At 34.9% G+C, this 22541-nt stretch overlaps 1 protein-coding gene across 1 annotated transcript in view; it reads right to left on the bottom strand.

The window, feature by feature from the left end:
* Window positions 1-22541, bottom strand: part of LOC115212319 (rap1 GTPase-GDP dissociation stimulator 1-B) — a 94446-nt gene that overhangs the window by 39730 nt on the left and 32175 nt on the right. The window contains exon 2 of the mRNA XM_029781182.2: window positions 18599-18694. Within this exon, the coding sequence (XP_029637042.1) occupies window positions 18599-18694 (96 nt within the window). The remainder of the gene's footprint in view (window positions 1-18598; window positions 18695-22541) is intronic.

Raw genomic sequence — 22541 nt, 5'->3', positions numbered from 1 at the left:
ACTGATTACACTTGTGGACAGGAAATATAAATGAAAGACATATGATGTTTACAAATAAAGTGACTTGGCACAAATAATTAAGCTCTACATATAACAAGTTTAGTGTCTTGCTGCCTTGCTTTCAAACCCTTAAAGAGCAACTTTATCTGAAAATTCTTTTAGTCTAATTACTACTACTACTGTAGGAAACTCTACAATCCTAACTCATCACACTTCTTCAATCAGTATAAATCCCTATTAATATTATGTGTACACATGTATGTGCATGTGTGCTGTCCAATTCACCTCTTCTAAACACAATTATATTCATTTTTGCTATGGCCTACTTGAGTGGTAGAATTAACAATTGCCCAGTTTAACACCACCAACTGGCACCTTATTTTCTTATGCAGAGTTCATTATGCTGCAAGCATTTGGGCCAGGTATCCATTTTGCAGATACCTCCCTCTCTCTCTCCTGCCAGTTTTGAAGTCCCTGTAAAGGGTCAAGAGTACTGCCTTCCCTCAAAGATAAAAAAGAAAAATAGAAACTAATATTGCATGTCCTTCCTCAGTGAACAACAACAGATGTCTACGTTATATAGAAGACAATAGATTGGGAAAAACAATAGATCAAACTAAATGTTATTCTATATTCCAAGATCAAATCTAGTCAGAGTTGGTTTTGTAATTTATCATTCTAAGAGTTGATAAAAATAAATTTCAGAGAAGTCTTACCATAGATTCAAAGGATTATACGTACTTTTCTTCTACAAATTTGTGGATTTGTGTCAACAAGAGAATTTGAAACATTTTCTAACCAATTCAGAATAATTCTTGAGACTATCCTTGCCTATACTTGTCATTTACTAAGTTCCAATTATTTTCCTTTTTTTCTTTGTTAGACTGCACAGTAAATGTAAGTATTCCAAGTCTTTCTTACATTGGGATATTAGTAATAAGTAAGAAATTAAAGCAATTTACATGTTTTGACTGATTAAAGTATTGCCCACATGGATGAATGTATGGGAACAGCACAAATGGATGAATGTATAGAGGCAACAAGGTGAGAGGTTGGCAATTTGTATCTCTTCATTATAAATCTATGTATAGCTGACTGTACACAGGCACTGTCAGTTAGAAACAAGATAGTGGCTCCAAGCAAAGGTAGCACTGTTGATTTGACAAGCGATTTGTTAGCTTGCAGTAACATGTCCAATTCTTTTGGAAAGATGTTTATAACTGAGCAGTCTCCCATTCCTTTAGCATTGTGGAAATTGGAGGTAATCACTAGTCCTTGTAGATTAATGTGATTGATAAAAGAATTAGTAGATTAACAAAACTAAAGATGAGGATGCAGGAACAAAGGCAATGAGACAGAGTGAAATGAATAGGAAAGCAGGTTCTTGTCTTGTCTTGTCTTGAGACAGCATTCACCCGGGGTGGTTGAGCTGGCTTCATTCATCCTCAATGCTGCATCTCTCACAAACACCGACCAGACCCGACGATTTGAGGCTAACGACCGCGTGATCTCCAACCACTCCTTATTCCAGCAGCAAACGCCATAGATATGGGGGCCTAGGCTTGACTGTCATCAACCAGGTTTTTTTGTTGTCCACCACATCGCTTTCGCAAATCCTGAAGGGGAGCTGGGGCAATTGCTTCGTAGATGAATTCTCCTGGTTGACGATGGAGGGCATGACCCAGCCAACACAGACGTCTCGTTAGGATGACTTATCGGAGGGAGATGATTTTGCACTCCAAAAGCAGGTTCATCTAGTGGACAAGCATTAAGTTAAGTTCTGGGAAGTAGAGTCCATTGTAAAAGTAGCAGGTATATCCCAGTAAACACAGTAGGATGGGTGGTAGTAGAGGCAGTAGAAGTGGATAACATGTCCCACACAAATGCCGAATGTCCATAGCTAGAAAACTGACCAAAAAAACTTCAACTTTACTTCACAAGCCTGATAAGTTATATTGATTTTCTTTAATAAGCAAAGGGTCACTGGGGAGGAAGGGTTAACAACTAACCAGTTGTTCTTGATTGTGAACAATGGAAATGGTAGCACAAACAGGAAGGATACTGCTGTAAAACTTCTAATCAATTTCATGAATAAGAAATATAGGAATTACAAAGAGTTGTTGAATAACTGTGGTTAGCTCTAAGCTTTTTTGTCATTACTGAGATTACATTAGGCAGTTAAAAAAAATCCCCCCAAACTACTGTATTTGATGGTGTACAAGATGCACTGGCACATTAAATGTACCCCAAGTTCAGCAATGCATGATCAGAAGATAAAGATTATAGTGAGTTAAAGCTTTTGCATATAGGATCTGGCTGGGGTTAATTTTTTCTGAGACATTTTTTAAAAACAGAAAGCACATCATACATGCCACTGAAAACAGTACATTTGTTCAAGTGGTCTCCATTCTAAATAGGTAACTTTGTTGTGGGAGCTTTAGAGACTAAATTAGAATATGGCACTATTACATAGAAGCTACTTTATTGGATTGGGTGCTTCTAATTTTAAAGATTTGGACATTATACTGAGTAAGTTGTCAATCCCATCCTCAACTATAATCAAGTTGATCCATGATGAAAGGTATTCTAAGACTATATTACTGTTGTTGTTATTGCTCAGCCTCAAGTCAGTTCTAATACAGCAGAGCTATGAAACTGTACCAGAAAACTATATTATTTAATGTGTCCGTCCTGTTTAAGATGGTAGGGCGTGAGCAGAGAAAGATTTAACTTCTATTTTTAGCAGGCTGAATTACCATCTGGAAGCTTCCTTGTTGACTTGTACTGAGTTTCTTAATTAGCTCTTGGTTTCCATTTTAGAGTAGTAAAGAGTTTTTGTATAGGTCAAAGGACGTTGAGTGATTATACAGAAGCTCCTGCATTGGTTTGACTGATCAGAGAAGTTGTTACAGGTGACTTCTAACATCAATGTAATGTTTTCAGGATGACATTTTATTCAGAATAGTGTTAGGGGAATTAGTCATAATCAAATTATCTTTAATATTAAAAGTGAATGAAGTACATTGTGTTAATGCCAAATTACATAATGCTATTTCATGTGTCATTTAAAGAGGTTGACGCCTTCTTCTGCTTGCCATTAAAAAACAATGAGCTCATTATACTTAGGCATGCCAACATTGCCTAAAGTTGAAAGATTTGATTGTGTGTGTGATCTTCTGGTTTTATTTGTAAAATCTCTAACAAATAAAGAGTTGATTTCCAACTGAGAAGAATCTTTCAATGTATTTTAGGCAGCATCAACAAGATAGTCATGTATATATGTAGATGCACACATATGTGAGTGTGAGTACGAATGCATAGCATGTGTATAAATGCATATGTTTTACGTACATATATATATAAATTTATATACATATTTAGTGTATGTGTATGAATATGGTTGTCTATATGTAGAAAGGAATAGAAACAAGAAAATACATAGATACATACTCAAATATATATCACCATTGCATGTTCATTAGAGGTTTTCAATGTGATATGTTTATATTTTCAGATGGTTAACTACATCAGTTGTTGACTGGTCGACACACTAACAAGTGCTACCATTAATCCCCATCCATGTCCATACCAGTAATGGTGGTGTTGACATGGAGGATAACTCAAACCCTGACTGAATATTATCGAGTCCAGGCAGCTTTAACTGGCCTTAATGCTTTTGGCCTTTGGCTATGGAACAGATAGTAGCTTCTATTTTGCAGTGAGTTGGCAACTGACGGGAAGTAATGGGTTCAATTATTTAGGGCAACCTCAGAGGAGGCTGACTAAACATGCAAAGTGCAAGCTGAAGCAGTTACAGTTACATATCAAATTTTATCATCGTACAATGATTGTTCAGACAGGGCTAGAAAGGATGAATAGGAAATCTAACTTTGTTGAGATTTGAATGAGATAACAAATAATAAAATTATTTTCTGCACCGCAGAGCTCTTTACATCCAACTCTTACACTGCCAAGCTTTGTATTGTTTATTTACCTCTGCTCCATAAGCCTACTTACTGCCTCTCACTACACTAAACTTTATATGACTGCTTCATTTCAGAGATTATCCATTATTTCACTACACATGCACTTGACAGCTGCCACATTTTAAACAAGAACCTTCACCACATAACACTGCCTCATGATACCTTTCAATGAATTGAAGCCCATCACTTCAGTACACTTACAAAAAAATGACTTCATTTCAGAGAGAGCTCTTTGCTTCCTCATGATTGGTTTATTTCAAATAAAGCCATTCACTTTACTACACTTACAGAGCCCTCCACTTCACCACACTTTCATGTAACTGCTTCAATTAAGACAGAGCCCTTCATTTCCCTTCACTTAAAGGTGATTGCTTCATGTCACAGATCTTCCCTTCATTATACATCAACATAAATGCTTCCTTTCAAACAGAGCTCAAAACTTCCACATCACTACTTTACTTCAGACAGAGCCCTACACTTCTCATTTTAGACAGAGCCTTACACTTATCTGCACTTTGACTGCTTCATTTCAGTCAGATCCCTCCACTCCATAACACTTCTAGATAGAGCCCTACACTTCCTTATAGCTTGTTCAATTCATGTAAAGCCCAACACTTTTATATGACTACTTAGTTTCAGTCAGATCCCTTCACAGAACTGCTTTGTTTCAATAAATTGAAGTAAACCTCAAAATTAAAACACAATGAGGTCTGAAGAATGACCAACCTTAATATTTCGTATAGCATTTTTCCAGAGCATTTTTTACAATAATAACACCAATGCTAGCAACAACTTTGATGATATTCCTACTTCCATTTTGGTACCAGAGGATATGTTGGATAATGTTGTCCTGGGTTCTTTGTACATAGGTAAAAAATGGGACGGTCACAGATGGAATGCTTTTGATCCTAGGTCTGCTTAACCAGGGTTGAATAGGGACCCAACAACGACATGATTAGGGTGCCAATGAGAGAGTGTCAATGTGTCTGCAAAAAATAGTAACCAAATTTGCTCAAATCACATTTTACCATTTTAATAAAAGGACACATTGGCCAATGTAGTTCTAATGTAATACAACATGGTCACAGCTGGAATATCTTTGATTACTGACCTGCTCTGTCAACATTGACCAGAGGCTAAGTGATGTGTCATCTTTAAAATAATTCAAATTCACCATGGTCTATGTAGGACCTCTTGGATTGGAAAGATTAAAGAAGTAGAGGCTCAACTTAAGATCCTGTCACCAACACTTACTTGTTTCCAAGTAAGGTAATATTTTCCAATAATGAAACGTCTTCACAGAAGATCGGAAATGAAGGACATTGTTTGCATGACAGTGGCTCTAATTTACAACTATTCTGTGGCTTCAAGTTAAGGAGACAGTAACACATACACATGTATATACAATGGGCTTCTTTCAGTTTCCATCTAGCAAATTCACTCACAAAGCTTTGGATAGCCAAGGGCTACACTAGAAAACACTTACCCAAGGTGTCATGCAGTGAGACTGAACTTGAAACCATGTGGCTGGGAAGCCAAACTTTTTACTATACAGCCATTCTTGTTTAATTAATGATGAGTTGTCTAAAGTACAAGTGTGCAAATTAAACTATCCATTATGGTGGTAGCCTAATTTATGACTGCTTCATAAATCTGTTAAATATTCTCCTGATTGGGGAAGGAAACCTGATATATCTTCTCTGAGGAGAGACCCCCCCTTTCTTTTTTCCACACATTAAAAGCATAGAAGGAGCATGTTTATATTCTCATATTTCTCTCACAGCCAAATTTTCTAATAATTAAATTGTATATATCCACTCACAAGTTTTTTTATTTACTTTTTACAGACCTCTTTTCTTGCGTGTGATTGCATGTCTGTGTGTGTGTGATACTTTTGTCTCAGTGTTAATATGTCTGGTAACTGAACTGTGTTTGTATGCATATTGTATGAACCCATGTGTAAATAACACAGGGCACAGCCATTACTATGTGTTTTTATTTTGTCATACATTACAAACTCGTGATGTCATACATTGTGTGCACAGCTTAATGTAAAGTCACTCATTACATTTCCCTTCTTCATAAACATTGCAAGAGGTATTACTGTAGTTAATATACACACAAAATCCAAGTCCTGGCAATATTTGGAACCCAAATTATCAACTGATTTGAAAACTCCAGACTTCCACGACCAGTTTTCTTGAATCCTGGCTTGCTGTCCAGGAGTCAAAGGAGGTAACTCTCTACTACCTCTGTCGTAGTAGTAATTTTGTTGTGCTTGACATGCTTTCAGCTGATCATGTAGTTGTTTCTGGTCCTGTACCTGAGGTTTCAGCAAGGCATTGGACACAGGTAAGTGGCTCTTCAGGTGCCTGCTCATTAGCATTTGAGCTGGTGATAGATTGACCATATCAACTGGTATATTTTTGTACCCCAGTAGAGCTAAGTAGACATCTTGGCCACTAGCTTCTGTTTTCTCGAGCAGATTTCTTACTGTCTGAACTTTACACTTAGCTTGTCCGTTTGATTGTGGGCATGTCAGACTTGATGTTGTGTGTTTGAAGTTCTATTCTAAACCAAAGTTATGGAACACTGTACTTGTAAACTGCAGTCTGTTATCTGTCATGAGCTCATCTGGGATGCTATGTTTAGCAAAGACAGATTGCATTGCTGTGATTGTTGTTTTACTTGTTAGGTCAGACAATTTCACAATTTCAGGGTACTTTGAGAAATAGTCCACATACGCCAGGTAGTCATTGTTCTTGTACACAAGCAAGCCGGCTCCAACTTTGGCCCATGGCTCTTCAATGGTTGTTTGGATTACTCTTTCTGTTCTTACTGCACACAGAACGTCGTGATACAAAGTCTTCAATTTGTACAGTCATTGCTAGCCAGAAGATATTATCTTTGGTTCTGAGTATGCACTTTGTCACTCCAAAATGAGCATCATAAATTCTGTTCAACATTTCTGTTTGTAGTGGTGCAGGAACTACAACCTTGTCAGCTTTGAAGATAAAGTCATCAACAACAGTCAGTTCATCTCGAATATTCCAAAAGTCTCTCAAACTTGCTGGAACATCATTTCTGTTTTCTGGCCATCCACACAGAATTACTGATTTCAGCTGTTGGAGTTGTGGGTATTTTGCTCGACTTTCCTGAGGTCATCGGCAGTAATGATATTAGGTCCGCATCATACTTGGTTTCATCAAACCAATCATTACTGACTTGAAGATATGCCCAGCTCAAGGCATCTGCAACAATCAGTTCTTTGCCGGGTCTGTAGCTAACTTGAAAATCATACTTCTGTAGATGCAGCAACATTCTCTGCAACCTCTGAAGAGCTCTACACAAAGGTTTCTGAAATATGATTTCAAGGGGCTTGTGATTAGTTTCTACTTGAACTTTTCCTGTAGATGCACTGATGAAACTTCTCACATCCATGTAGGAGACCAAGTATCTCTTTCTTAATCTGTGCACACTTCTTTTGTGCATTTGTCAGTGACCTCAAAGCGAATGCTACAAGCTTGTCAGCTTGTATCAACACTGCTCCTAACCCTTTGGAGCTTGCATCCACTGATAACGTTATTGGCTTTGTAACATCAAAGTACTGTAGTACTGGAGTCTCTGCCACTCTTTGTTTCAAATTCTTGAAACATGTTTGCTGCCTTTCTTCCCAGTGCCATGCAACGTCCTTTGGCAATAACTCTTGTAGAGTTGCAGTTTCACTGCACTTTCCCACATACTGTATCATACAGTATCTGTTTTGTTTTCAGACTCTGGAATTTCTCAGATAGCTTTCACCATTTCAGGATCTGGCTTCAGTCCCATGTCAGTGAGAAGATGCCCTACATATGTGACCTCTGTCATTCTCAGCTTGCATTTCCTTGCATTCAGTTTCAGGCAACTTGGCTGTATTCTGTCCAGAACAGCATGCAGTCTTTCATCATGTTGCTTGACATTTGTACCTCATACCAAAATGTTATCAACAATACATTCTGTGCCTGATAAACCTTCAAGGATCTGTGATATTGTTCTCTGAAATACTTCCAGTGCCATCTTCATTCTGAAAAGTAGTCGAGTGAATTGGTATCTACCGAACAGAGTACTGAAGGTACATCAGGTTGCATCTACCAAAATCCAAACTCTGCATCAAGAACAGGGAACAGCTTGGTACCTGGCATTTGTGACATAATTTCCTCAACAGTTCTCATGGGATAATGTTCTCTTTTTATGGCATGATTAAGATCTTTTGGGTCTATACAGATCCTCGTCTTGTTTGGTTTCACTACCATGCTATTAACCCAGTTTGTGGGTTGAATGTCTCTGAGACAACTCCAAGCTTGGTTATTTGATTAAGTTCTGCTAGCACCTTGTCCATCAAAGCAGCACGCACTTTTCGCAGCAGGTGTACTACGGGTGTGATTTTGTCCACTAATTCTATGTGATGTTCTCTGGCATGCATCCGAGTCCTTGGAACAGCTCTGGATATTCTTCCATGTCTGTATTCACTTTCTGAATGTTTTGAACTTGCTGTACCAACTTCAATTTCTCACAAGTTTTTCTTCCACAACCTAGAATAGCACTTCATCTGAAGTGCCACTGATTTCACTTAATACTGGTAGTGCTAGCTGTCCAAGTGGGAATCACTTTTCTTCGAAGTATGACACAAGTTTCACCTTTTGATCTTGACAGTTCCTTATTCTTCAAATTCAAACTTTGAACATTTATTTGGAAATATTGCACAATGCACCTGTATCCAGTTTGATTTTCACTGGTTCCTTGTTGATTAATAAAGTCTCATACCTGGAACTATGTGGTTGGAAAGCAACCACACAGCTATGCCTATATATATATATATATATATATATATATATATATATCATATGTGTGTGTGTACATGTATATCTATCTATCTATAATATGTTATTGCAAGATAGAATAATTTTCAGGTTCACCAGGAAGTACTTATCCACTTAATTATCTATCTATTTTATATATATGTAAATATGAGAGAGAGAGAGAGAGAGAGAGAGAGAGAGAGAGAGAGAGAGAGAGAGAGAGAGAGAGAGAGAGAGAGAGAGAGAGAGAAGAGAGAGAGAGTATTTATAACAATGTCTGCTTCAGAACTACTGTATCTCAATAATGAACTCAGCATATTCTTGAACAATTCAAAGATTTTTATTTCTGTTCAAGAGGAAATGGAAGTGCAAAGTCAGAATATTATTTTTGCATCCATCTCTCATACATATAAATCAATATATTTCACAACATGTTTCCATATGGAACAGCATCATCATGAAACAGTGACTTGCGTCAGGTCAATAACAAAGTCATATAAACATTGATGTTAAATAATTCAAGACTGTAGCTGTTTCTAGCCTGCAGCTTTCACCATCAACTACATTACACCACCACCACCACCACCTTCTGTTTCTTTTGCTTTTACTTCACCAAAACACGCAATTTCAGTTAACAGAATGAAGAACAAAATGCTTTGATCATTTGTAAGCTAGCAATGATGGTAGAGATAAAATAGAAAATAACATTGTACGCACACATATACATACTCACACACACACACACACACACACAAGCACCTGCAGCTATATACATAAGCACATGTACAAACATGTGTACATACATAGATACACACATGCATACATGCATGCATGCACACACATATGTAACATTTCATGAGCTTTGTGTGTTATAGAATATGATTTCTATACTCCATAGTCTCATACAATTCTGATTCTGGTGTCGTGACTATAATCATTGTGTGTGTGTGTGTGTGTGTGTGTGTGTGTGTGTGTGTGTGTGCATGTGCATATACGAGTGTAAGGTATAAAGAAATAAAATCACAGTTCATAGAGAAGTAACTAAACCATATTTTGGTCGGTGAAATTCTTGTCTATGAAACTGAATTACTTTTTTTTTTTTATTTCTATAAACAGATGGTTACAACTCGCTGTCACACAAAACATGAAATGGAAAAAGAAAAATACTCATAAATATAATATAATACTTAAAGAGAAATAGCTCTTTCATTATTTATATTATATGCCTCTGAACATTTTATAGCTATAATTGTAGTCAAAGTAAATGACATCTAATATATGCATACATTGACATAACTACTGTGCAATCAACAGGATTACATCAATATGGTTTACCTCAAAGTTTTGGTGATGATATGGATTAACTTAGTGACTTCTATTATCCAGATCAGTTCCAAACTAATACAGGCTATTATTTAGTTTAATGTTATTGCTAGCATTATTGATCTTGGAGTCGATAAAATAAAGTAATAATTAAATATCAGGATTGATTTAATTAACTATACCCATCACTTAAATTTGTGGCCTTGTACCACTGTTACATTCATGATTAGCCCATAACATGTCAGGTTACTAGATTGCCAAAATTTTGTTAGCCCCTTTTAATCCCTTGCAGATGAGAAGTGGTACATTGAATCACTGTGTCTGAGCAGTGCGATGTCTCGCTCTGTGTGGCATTGTGTTTTCAAATATATCACAGTGAGAAGAATTTGTAAATACTGTAAAATTCCTTGTATGAAAAATTATGTAGCTACTGAATAGCCTAATACCAGTACACAGTAAAGATAGCCAATACTAAATCTGTCCCCAAGGGGTTAAAACAGTAAAGTTCACAAGCTTAAAAGTAAGCATCTATGTGTCAATTGGGTTGCTGGAACTAGCAAACAATTCCTCCAAATTGCACCCTAGTATTTTTATAAAAAAAAGGACATATGAGCAAATGTGGTCCTAGATTTAACTGCAAAAGCCACAATGATCACAACTGAAATGCCAGTGATTGTTGGAGGTTTGCTCGATCAGTGTTGACCTGGTGGCAAAAATACCAATTACCTTAGAGATGCTCAATGTTTTGAGCGCTTTTCTCAATGGTTTCATTTCTCCATGCTACACAGAACCTTCAGCATTTGTTTACATATCTCTTAATGCTTTCATTTTATGTCTCATTTCTCTGTTCACATGCCTTTAAAATTCAGCTATCCTGCTACTTAAGTAGCCTATCTTTCACCATATATATATATATTATATATATATATATCCTCTTTCCTTCCCTCACACATCTCTGAATCTATTTATTGGAACTTCCTCAATGTTTCTTGTTGTTATTTTGTTTGTTATTGAGACGAGCCATATCAATAATCCATATTTTCTTGGCAGAGTATTTTATTTCTTCTAAAATTAAATCTTTGATTTTTGATATATGATATTTGAAATCTCAATAGAACTAGTTCTTGAAGTGTTCTGCCTTTCTATTTTTTTTTAATATATATATCATGCTAAACTACTAATATTCTTAACTTTGCCCAAGCTAATGTAAGTATCAATCAGTGCACTATTTATATTGTTTTTGTTTTTTTTAAATACAATCGTCTTAAGTTCTTTACAACCAGACAGAAAATGACAAGCAGTTTCTCTTTCATCCAAGCATCTCTTTCTACTTCCATCATTCCTAACTTTTTCCATCTTTTATCTTTTACTAGTTTCAGTCATTGGACTGTAGCTATGCTAGGGCACTGCCTTTAAGGGTTTTAATCAAACAGATCAACCCCAGTACTTATTTATTTATTTTTAGTCTGGTACTTATTTTATCACTCTCTTTTGGCAAACTGCTAAGTTATGTGGATGTAAACAAGCCAATACCAGTTGTCAAGTAGTAGCAGCAAGACAAACATAGACACAAAGATAAACATGCATACATATAATGTCGGGATTTGGCCACAAACTCCAAAGAAAGTATTTTGTATTCTAATTGAGATCTTAACAACATTTAGAAAGCAAATATTTAAAAGCATTCAATGATCAATCAGAAACACACAGGCAATAATTTTGGTTCCCTGGCCATTAAGTCACACATATTCACTTGTTGACATAATGTTTCTTTTTTTTTTAAGTCTCAAAATATCAAATATATATATAAATGTAAATATTTAATGTTTGTTTTAATTTTTTAAAAAGATTTTTATGTCACTTTTACCATCCAACCCTTCCCTCTCTTCTGCAATTACTCTTAAGCATTTCCAGCATTTATAAGTATTTTCAAATTGAGCAAACCCAATAATATAGTCCCCCAACTCCACCTAGCTTCCATCTCCCCTCCTACACTCTACAGCCCTTGGAGGGGTTTACCATACAAATTGAACTGACAAGTGTGCTGTTCTTCAAGGACAGTTAATACAAAACAACAGAGTCAGGTTGACTGGTTGATTTGAAGCTATCAGAAGAATTGTGAACCAAATTTAGAATTTCTAAATCAATGGCATATGTTTATTTAATGAAAGTTCACAAGCAATCTGAAATTTATTTGACAGCTTATGCAAATCTACAAATGCTGAAAGGGCTTATTGTTGTTGTTGTTGTTGTTGTTTGGATGGCAAAATTGTTAGAAACAGAATGCTTTGCAGTATTTAGCCACATTTTTCTACATTCTGAGTTCAGGTCCTACCAAGATGAATTTTATTTTTCATCTTTTGACTTTGATAAAATGAAATAGTTAAGTTCTAGGGCTGATATAAGCCACTGCTGAATTTACAGCATTTACTGATTAAAAAAAAAAAAAAAAACTTTCTTCATTTATTTCTTTTTAAACCTTTCTTTCCTGAATCATTTGTATCAATGAAATGAAAAGATTCTAGCTGGGAATTGAAACCAAGACACATACAACTCACTAGATGAAAGCTAAACATTATGGCTGTTTTTAGACTATATAATACTGATTTCTTACGAGTGTACAAGACTAATTTTCATAGAAGAGCAGTTTATAGTTGATTGAATTACTTCCCTAGTATATTAGTTCATTGACTGATATCAGATGGATGATTAGCAAACTTAGCTCTTGTGAAATTTGAACTTAGAAACCAGAGGGACAAAACTCAATATAACAATGCATTCAGAGTGATGCTTTACTGTCTTAATCTTTAACATCTTTTAATATATATTTCAGAGGTGAGGTAGCAGAGTGGATAAAATATAAAACTATCCATTCATAGGTTATGAATGCAAATCTACTTTAGAAATTCCATTGTATTTCTACATAGAACCCTTAATTTTATATTGCCTCAGTTCACCTAGATGTTGAAATATGTACAAGGTCACAAGAGCATATTACCTATTGTAATAGACCAGCACATATGGGGTGGGGTGAAAAGTATGAGATTTACCACTTGGCCACCTGAAGCTAATAACTAGATCTTAAAAGACCTCCTTTTCCAGTTCTTGGAAGTCTTGCATTTATAAATTATATGATCCAGGGGATCCAAGCATAGGAAGTTGGTAAGCAGTGAGTGGCAGGTATAGAGAACAAAAAGCGGACAGTATACAATAACATTTATTGGAATATCATGAGCTTCGCCTAGCTAAGAAACATATGTAGCATGCATTTTACCTATTCCACCTCTCTCTCTCTCTCTATATATATATATATATATACACACACAAGAATTCCTTAAAAACAGTCCCAACCACTGCTATAATCCACAACGAGCCACTTTTAGGTCACTCGACCATTTAACATCCTACTACTATCATAACATCCAGCATTCCCTTATTATTCTCTCTTCTTCTCTTTCTCCTTCTTCCTCTCCGCCACCTCCTTCCTTACTTTACTACTATTGCTTTTTAGAATAACACCCACGCAAATATTATAAACAATATATTCAAAAGAGATGTCTCAAGAATTCATTCATTACTACCATCCACAACAAGTCACTTTCAGGGCGCTTGACCATTTACCATCCTACTACTATCATAGCACTCCTGCATTATTCTTCTTCTTCTGTGCCAAGAATTTACAATGACCTCAAACCCACAGGAGTAAACAAGAGAGACAGGCAGAAACAAGGAAAATGCCCTTTGTATTTGAATACTATGCAAATATTCTTTTAAAAAACTTTTCATTTAATTTTTCCAAAATTTAATTGTTTTCCATACTTACAATTGAAAAAGTCTCAATGACCAAAACCGAAACTGAAATGTTTTTTATTAAATTATTTTAGCATTTTCTACCTTGACTCTATACCCTGTATATATATATATATATATATATATATATATATATATATATATATTATATATATATATAATAATAAGGGTAAATAATTTCTATAATGGTTTTTAAAAAAAAGACCACAATTATTTACTGGTAGAATTCGGTATGTAAATATAGCCGATTACCGGCAGGAACTTCTGTAAAGTTCAATATATATTGTATATAAGAAAAAGGGACAGGCAACAGGTTGCTTGACCGCATACCGAAAAAAGTAGAAATAGCAGTCAAAAATGCTTATTTCTAATTGCGGTCAAGCAACCTGTTGCCTGTCCCTTTTTCTTTTTATATATATATATATATATATATATATATAACACACACACAAGAAACTAGAATTTTGCAATATTATTTTATTCACTTTGTTTTACATGTTTACACTTTTATCACCTGCAGAGAATTCTCCGCTTGAAAGAAAGGGAATAAATCCAAAAGATAAATAATCACTACTATACTGTTGACAAATTTTCTTGACTGGAGGCATCAATAAAGTGAAAATGTGAAAACAAATTTCTACAGATGGTGTCAGAAAGGCAGTATTGTATTCCCAAAGAGAAGAAGTATTCAACAGAGTTAGATGACATGTCTTTACTGGAGCAAATATGGATCTAGTTTGCTTGGCTACCAGCATTTCAGAAATTAAAGTTTATCAAAAATTTTAGAATTTGGCACATTAATGTACCTTTCCAAGCTAAATTGCTGGAGTTATTCAACTTCTTCCACAAAAATGTTTTTAAAAAGTGTAACTTTTTAAAGTTTGATCATTTTCATCCAGTCAAGAAACACAATTTTAAAGCTGTCATTTTGTGTGTCAACATCCTGAAAATAGCACTTGTGTTTTTTTGATATGAAACCACAGAATTACACATGACATATAACTCCTCATAACTCTTTTATTTTTCGGAGTTTTCAGAAAATTTTCGCAAATTTGAATTCTACACACGGGACTTCATACGATTATGCAAAAAAAAAAAATTGTAGTGTAGTGTGATTTAAGGCCTAGGCCTATTTGGTTGCTATTTTTAGCACGCATGAAAACCATTTCAATGACTATGACAAAAATATTCAATTGATAAACAAGTCTACATTTTTTAATACAAAGGTACGTCTCATGTGAGTAGTCAAATCGATAAAAGTGCATCCTTATTCTAGGTGTGCCTAGATATCAGTAAATGCAGACTTAATTTCTAAAAATTCACTGTCACTCACAAAATGTTCCTATTGCCTACCAAAATCTCAAATTGCCCACCATTTTCTAGAAATTCACCCGTTGCTCATCTGTAAGTTGAAATTGCCCACTTTGGGAAGCTATGGTATAGAGTATATAGCATACCGAGTGAAGAAACGAAGAGAAAAGATTGTAGATTTTGCAAGCTGCATACAAGTAAACTATTGAAGAGAGCAGTAACTCTGAATTAAAAAAGAAAAAGAGGATAGAGGGGGCTCTATAGTACCATTTCAGACAATCACTTGTGCTGATGATCTGATAAAACACCCAGTAATAGGAAGGATATTCAGCCATTAAAAAACCATGCCAAAGTTGCTAGCAGACTACTTTAACCAATACCAGCATGGTAAAACAGGTATAAGATAATGATGACAATTATCTGAGCAAGGCTCAGTGCATCTAAATATTCATTTTTCTATTGAGTGTTGGGCCTCACAGAGGTAATGTGGCCAATGCTGGTATTGCATAACTAGCACCCATATCAGTGGTATGTAAAAAGTACCTTTCGAGTGCTGGGCCTCAAGGAGGCAATGACAAATGACCATGACCTTTGGCAATATGCTGTGCTTGAGAAGAAGACTCATCAAGCCAAGTGAAATTGTGGCAGATACTGGTGTTATGCAAACTGGTACCCATGCTGGTGGCACGTAAAAGCACCCATTACACTCTCAGAGTGGTTGGCATTAGGAAGGGCATCCAACCATAGAAACCATGCCAAATCAGACTGAAGGGTGCAGTCCCTCAGCTTACCAGCACTAGTCAAACCGTCCAACCCATGCCAGCATGGGCAACGGAACACTAAGTGATGTCGAGGATTATACTCATTATTATTATTATTATAAATTCTGCTGAGGTTGACTTTGCCTTTCATCCTTTTGGGGGGGTCAGTAAATTAAATACTAGTGAAATTCTGGGGTTGATGTAATCGACTAGTCTCCTCCCACCAAATTTTGGGCCTTGTGCCTTTAATAGAAAGGATTATTATATATATATATATAGGTTTATATAATCTTGCTTACTGCTTTCCAGCGACCTCACCACTTAGATCTTATATATGGCTGACGTAATGATATTTCCTGAGGAGGTGGAGGAGGAGGAAAAGGAGAACTTCAGATGTAGAAGGTCTCTGAAGTCTAAAGTTGCTTTTAATTAAGTATTACCAATATTAGTCTCCTTAGAGTTCAATGGCTATCCAGCCTTATACTAACATGGCTTGGAAGTGGTTGACAACCCCCCTACCAAAAAAAAAACAAACAAAAAACAAAAACAACAACCTTGGTATAAGTTTTCAAATGAAGTAACTAAGTAAAACATTGTAAATGTGCTTGGAGAAAGGACATCCGCCATCATATCAAGTTAATTAAAAAGAGGGAATTGTAGAGATGCCAATTTATATCTTGTATTAATGCACATATACATAATTAACCTACAATTTCATTAATAGAATGAACAGCCCACAATAGCTAGCAATGGCTCTATGGATAAGATTTCATCCTGTCAGCTGAAAAGTTGGGAGTTCATACATCATTACTAGCACAATGATATTCTAATACAGTGTTGTTTAGCTCCAGATCAACCCTAATTAAAGATATTCCTAGCATGATCATCCAGTTTTTTTATTCAAATATAGTGTACTCTGGATATGTTATTTAATGTATCCTTTTCTTTTAAGAGAGTAGGATGTAAACATGTAAATATCTTATAGCTTTAAGGCCTATAAAATTTTTGTCACTTATTTGTATCTCAGAGTACCTGTTTTTTTGTAGACTGATAGGATGATAGTGGCAGGCTTAACATCACCAGTAATAAAATGTTCTTGGTTAGTAGAGTGATTCATTTTGTAAAACTATTAAGTTGTTAAGGCATTTCTAAAACCAGTGGAGTAGGTTTGTCACTGATTTCACTGAGCTGCAAAATGACGGAGTAGCAAGCTAAAAGAACACTCTTCAGTTTTAAGTGCTGTTGCTGCTGTAAACATTGTTTAATCTCAGGTTAGCTATGATAGAGCAGTCGCATGGTAGCTGCCTGAACAACTAAGTGTAGCCTATAAGTCTGTTAGCCATAATGAACTGTATAACTCTGTGGCACTTTAAGACAGAGCCGGATGAAATTAAAATCTTTGATAATTGAAAATCTGTTACATGTAACAGAAGCAATATTAAATTAAAATAAACATCTGTGTATCATATTTAATGTTAATATATTGTGATAGGCAGGGTGGTGAGCTGGTTGAAACATTAGTGGGTTGGACAAAATGCTTAACAGAATTTCTTCCAGCCTTACATTCTGAGTACAAATTACATCATGGTTGACTTTGCCTTTCATTCTTTTCGGGTTGATAAAATAAAGCACTAGTTGAGCACTGAGGTTGATGTAATTAACTAGCCTTCATCAAAATTGCAGGCTTTGTGCTTATAGTAGAAAAAATATATTGTGACAGACAAATTTACTGCAGTACACATTCTGAGATATCATGGATGTGCTGTGTTTAAAAACACAAAATATACTGGAGGCAGATAAAAATTGTCTTAGCAGCAGCCTGTAAGAATACTTTATGCATTTCTGCTTCATTAGACTCTGTCAGTAACATGTATTCATAGCCAACCACATGCTAAGAAGAAATTTGTCACCAACAATAAAGGAAAACTGAATAAACATTTAATGATGTTGCAAATAGCCATTTGATTGAATAAAATCCATTACATAAGACGATACAGTATTAAATAAAAATAACCATTTGTGTATCATATTTAATGTTAAAACATTGTGATAAGCAAATTTACTGTGGTAATTGAATATACTGGTTACAGGCAGTAACAGAGACAGGAAGCATAACCACTGACGTTTTGGTTGATTGTTTAATAACTTACTGAATCAGTCATTTGTGTTCATGAAAAGAAAAGAAGCAGGGTGGGTGATCACAAAAAATTCAGGATAGAAACCGCCGCACAGGTTTCATGATCTGTAAGTAGGTTGTCTAAAACCTTACTCACTCAGCCATTTTGATTCTATGAACAGGATTACATAATGCCTTATCTTATACAAGAACAGATTGGAGAGCACATGGACATGTTTTTTCTGAGAGCTTATATTTTACATGGCTAAAAACATGTGTGGTAGTGATTATTATACAGATAGGCCACAGAACAGAATAACACTCAAGTCTCTGCTTCAAGATTTGCTAGTTGCTACCACAGGTTTCTGTTGTTACCCTAGCACTGTTGGTTTAGTCAACAATGACAATAGCAGCATTTGTATCAGGATAAAATTATTGCATCACTTCACTTACCGGAATCTGTGAGGTGGTTAAGTAAGTCATCCAGAGCTTGCTCTTTGCCTGATATCTGACATAGCTTCAGCTCCTCAATAATTTTGGAGAATTTATCTGAAAGTAGAGAATCATTTGATTGTTAGGGCTCAAAGCTATAAAAAACAAACAAACAAACTAAGCAATAATATAAGCCATCTCACCAACACTTCAATCATTTCCCCAAACAACATCTGAAACATTGAGCCAATAAGCAAACCTCTATATGGCCACTTGATGTGTAAAGCAATGGTAGGCAAATTTACCTCAAATCACTCTACAGTCTTGAGAGTGTAAAGGACATAAAGGATATAGTTCAAGACACCTACAAAAGAAAAAAAAAGACAGAATGGTCTTGGCTGGAAAGCTTCTGATCATCAGTCTGCTAGCTCAGGTATTATTTGATGCTAAAGAAATAACATCTTAAACAATACTATTACTATATAGTAAGCTGTGCTTCAGCCTCCCTCTTTAGATTACTGTGGAAAAGCAAATCCCAATATATTTCAGTATTTAACTCTGATGACTGTCACTCATTGACTTTCCAAATGCTTCTCTTAAAATCTTCCTTACTTTCAATCTTACCAGATTGATGACCAGCCTCTCATTGTTAAGACATTGTATCACATTTACCAGACCTCTTCCTTCATCTATACGTTATGCAAATCCTATTTATGCTTGCTTTTGGATGTAGTGCCTTGTGCATGGTTATAATTTTCTTCGTTTTGTGGTCCATTTCATCAACTTTAGTGTTAAACCATCAGGAAATACAAGAATTGTATTAAAGTGTGGCCCAGCATTTAATCCTTTTGATACCAACCCAGCTGAAACCGCCTCTAGCTCTGTAGTACAAATGTCTTGTTTTCAAAAGTTCTGAATTAAAATCTTCCACCAAACCTTAGTCACAATTTATGTTCCTAACACTAGCTTAATAACTAAGTTATTTTATTAAATTCCTTGTTATATTTAAAATTAATTGAAAGAAACACAGAGTATCTCAACAGAAATATGGTAACAAAAGGGTTAAAGCAAAAATTGTATTCCTTGTGTAAAGTTTTAACTGGTGTAAATAAAATTTTTATACATTTTCTTTCACTGAACTGCATCAGTTATCAGGATTCTTAGATTCTTATAGCCAGTAACCATCATCATTTGAGTCTCCTAATTGTTCCCTGGATGATAACTTTGTAGCAGTAACATAAGATCTTTTTCCTGATTTTGTGATTTTGTATTGAATGCTGTACATTTTAAGATATCAAATTCCATACCTATATCTTCCTACATTTGCGGATTGTGTACTATAGCAACTCTAGTGGTGTTTCAGACTTTACAAACAATTTCAAATCTCATCATCATGGTTAGTATTATCATCATCATTATTATTAGCAATGTTGCATTGCCCTAAAATAGAGTTTAGATTTGCTTGTGTTACATTCTTGGCAGCAATATAAAAAAGTTGTGAATGAGAGGTGTCACATGTCTGAATCAACCAATTACAAAGAGACATACCAGAAAAAAAGGACATCAAAACACGATACCAATAGAATAAAACGCCCAAATAATAATAAACACTGTAATAAGTTTATAGAGAATACTGTAGAATACAGGGGTGGTTCCAGAAATTTTAATTAAAGATATCTCAGTAGTTACTTTGGTGACGATGGTATGACTCTTTGGTTGGAAATAATGGATGGAGACTAAAGGATATTTTCTTCTAGAATCTGCATTTACAAAATAATCATTGTTTTCTTGGGTTACAGATATAAGCCAGTGAAAAAATTTATCTCCCCAAAACAGTGAAACATTTTCTAAACATGGTTTTATTGATAATTTAATGTTATTTAAAGATAAATCTGTCAAAAACTTTAAAATATTAGGTGACCAACTTGTTTTTATTTTAATCAAAGAGCTGAGATTTCTTACCACCACTTTCACCACTGCAACTATCATCATCATCATTGCAACAGTCATTATCATCATCACTGTCATCACTGCAGCTTTTATACCCTGGCTTAAGGAACTCTTTATTTTCATATCTATATATCAGGGACTACATGTATCTGTCTATATTTATGATAAAGTGTAATCTAAGGGAAATTTGACTGCTATTTCTAGCAGGTTGAGCAGCTACTTAAAAGCTCTCTCATCAGCTCGAATATCCCTGTTGGCTTGCATTACTGAAAGCATTTTTGTTAGCTCATTAAGAAGTAAGGACACAAGACTGTACATTTAGATATTAAATAATTCAAAGTCAGAAAATAGAATTCTTTAGCTATTAAATAATTCAGAAATACCAAATCTGTCTTGATTTTCAGGATAGCCAATGTGTTGTTAAATAGGATGTAGCAGAGAGACAGTTATATGTCTACATAGATATAACATGATTTAAGAGATGAAGAACTTAAAAGAATTAGATGCTAAATCTGAGTTAATCTTTGTTTTATTAATACTGTTACACTGCTAAAACTTGTTTCTTTGGATTTACTTGTTCCAAATTCCAAACACGCTTATGGTCTGTTAATTCTCTCCATCTTTTTCTTAGTTTACCTGTTTTGTAAATATTTTCTAGGTTTTGATCTCTCTTCAGGAAACTTCTAGTTGTAGTGAGGCTATATATAAAGTCTCTAGAGTCATTTATGTGGCCTATTGTAGCTGTTTTAAAGCTCAGTTGCTTTGAAGTAGCTTGTCATGAATGTAATGAATGGAAAACTTCCACACCATCATGGTTCTGTCACATCAGAGTTCATATAGTTTCATATCAAACTGCAGATGACATTGAGTTTTTAGTGGAATTATTTTAGCTCAATATAGTGGTAAGGAAATTATCTTTGTGATATCCAGTATTATTTTCAACAAGAAGGCTGGATAGAAAAACACAGTGTGCTAGAAATAGTGGCCAGTTAACACGGTAGTAAAACATAAAAAAGATTAATTCCTGTTTTTTTTTTTTTTACAATTTCACTAACAATATTAATACTTAGTTCTATACATATATTAACATTTAAACATAGAATTTAAGATATTTTAAGTTCAATAATGTCCTCAGTTCAATATTGTAGAGAAGTAGAAAGTAATGAGAGTTAGTACAAGATGATATTTTAAAGTTCAACTTTATGATATCATATATGTTAGAATATTAGGAACAAAGAATACATTATAAATTTCTTCCCATACAATTCATAAGAGCAATTCTAGCATATGCACATGGTTAACCATTAAATAACTAAGAATAAATATCTAAAATTGAATGTTTATATATTTTTCTTTTTTTTTTGTCAGGAAGAAGGCAATACCAGTGATCTTTTAGGAAAACAATATCCTCAAAATAGAAATCTGGTTTGAGTACTTGCACCAAAGTGTACGCCACTAAAAGTTTGCAATATTCCAAGTGGTGGTGATATTAAACAGGGCTACTGACTAAGTCTACCACCCAAGTACACTATGGAAAGATTTGGACTTGGAATGCAAAGAACTGGAATAACAACTACAAGGCATTCAAGTCCAACATTCTTATAGTTCCACCTATGTATAAGACAAGGGCAACAATTCTGAAAGCATAGGAACCGAAAAATCTTTATTAAATCCAATTTCATGCTACTTTACAACATTACTGCCACAGAAATTGGCTCAATTATCACACTTTCATTTTTAACATATGTCTATTCTGGACATCAATTTCAATCAATTGCATCTCATGCTCATATCACATGACTGTCCATTAGTACCTCCTATGTCCATTTTAAAAGTATTTTTCATAAGGTGTAAATTTTATTTCAGCCATTTAACTTATTTCACTTTCGAAGTTCTGCACATGTATTTCCATTGCTAGGCAACATGACACTGTGTGTGTGTGCATGCGTGCGTGTGATTGAGAGAGAGAGAGAGAGAGAGAGAGAGGGTAATAATTTGCAAGTATGAAAATCCA

The sequence above is a fragment of the Octopus sinensis genome, linkage group LG5 (assembly GCF_006345805.1).
Source record: "Octopus sinensis linkage group LG5, ASM634580v1, whole genome shotgun sequence".
Classification (NCBI taxonomy): Eukaryota; Metazoa; Mollusca; class Cephalopoda; order Octopoda; family Octopodidae; genus Octopus; species Octopus sinensis.
This window is presented reverse-complemented; position numbering and strand designations above follow the sequence as displayed.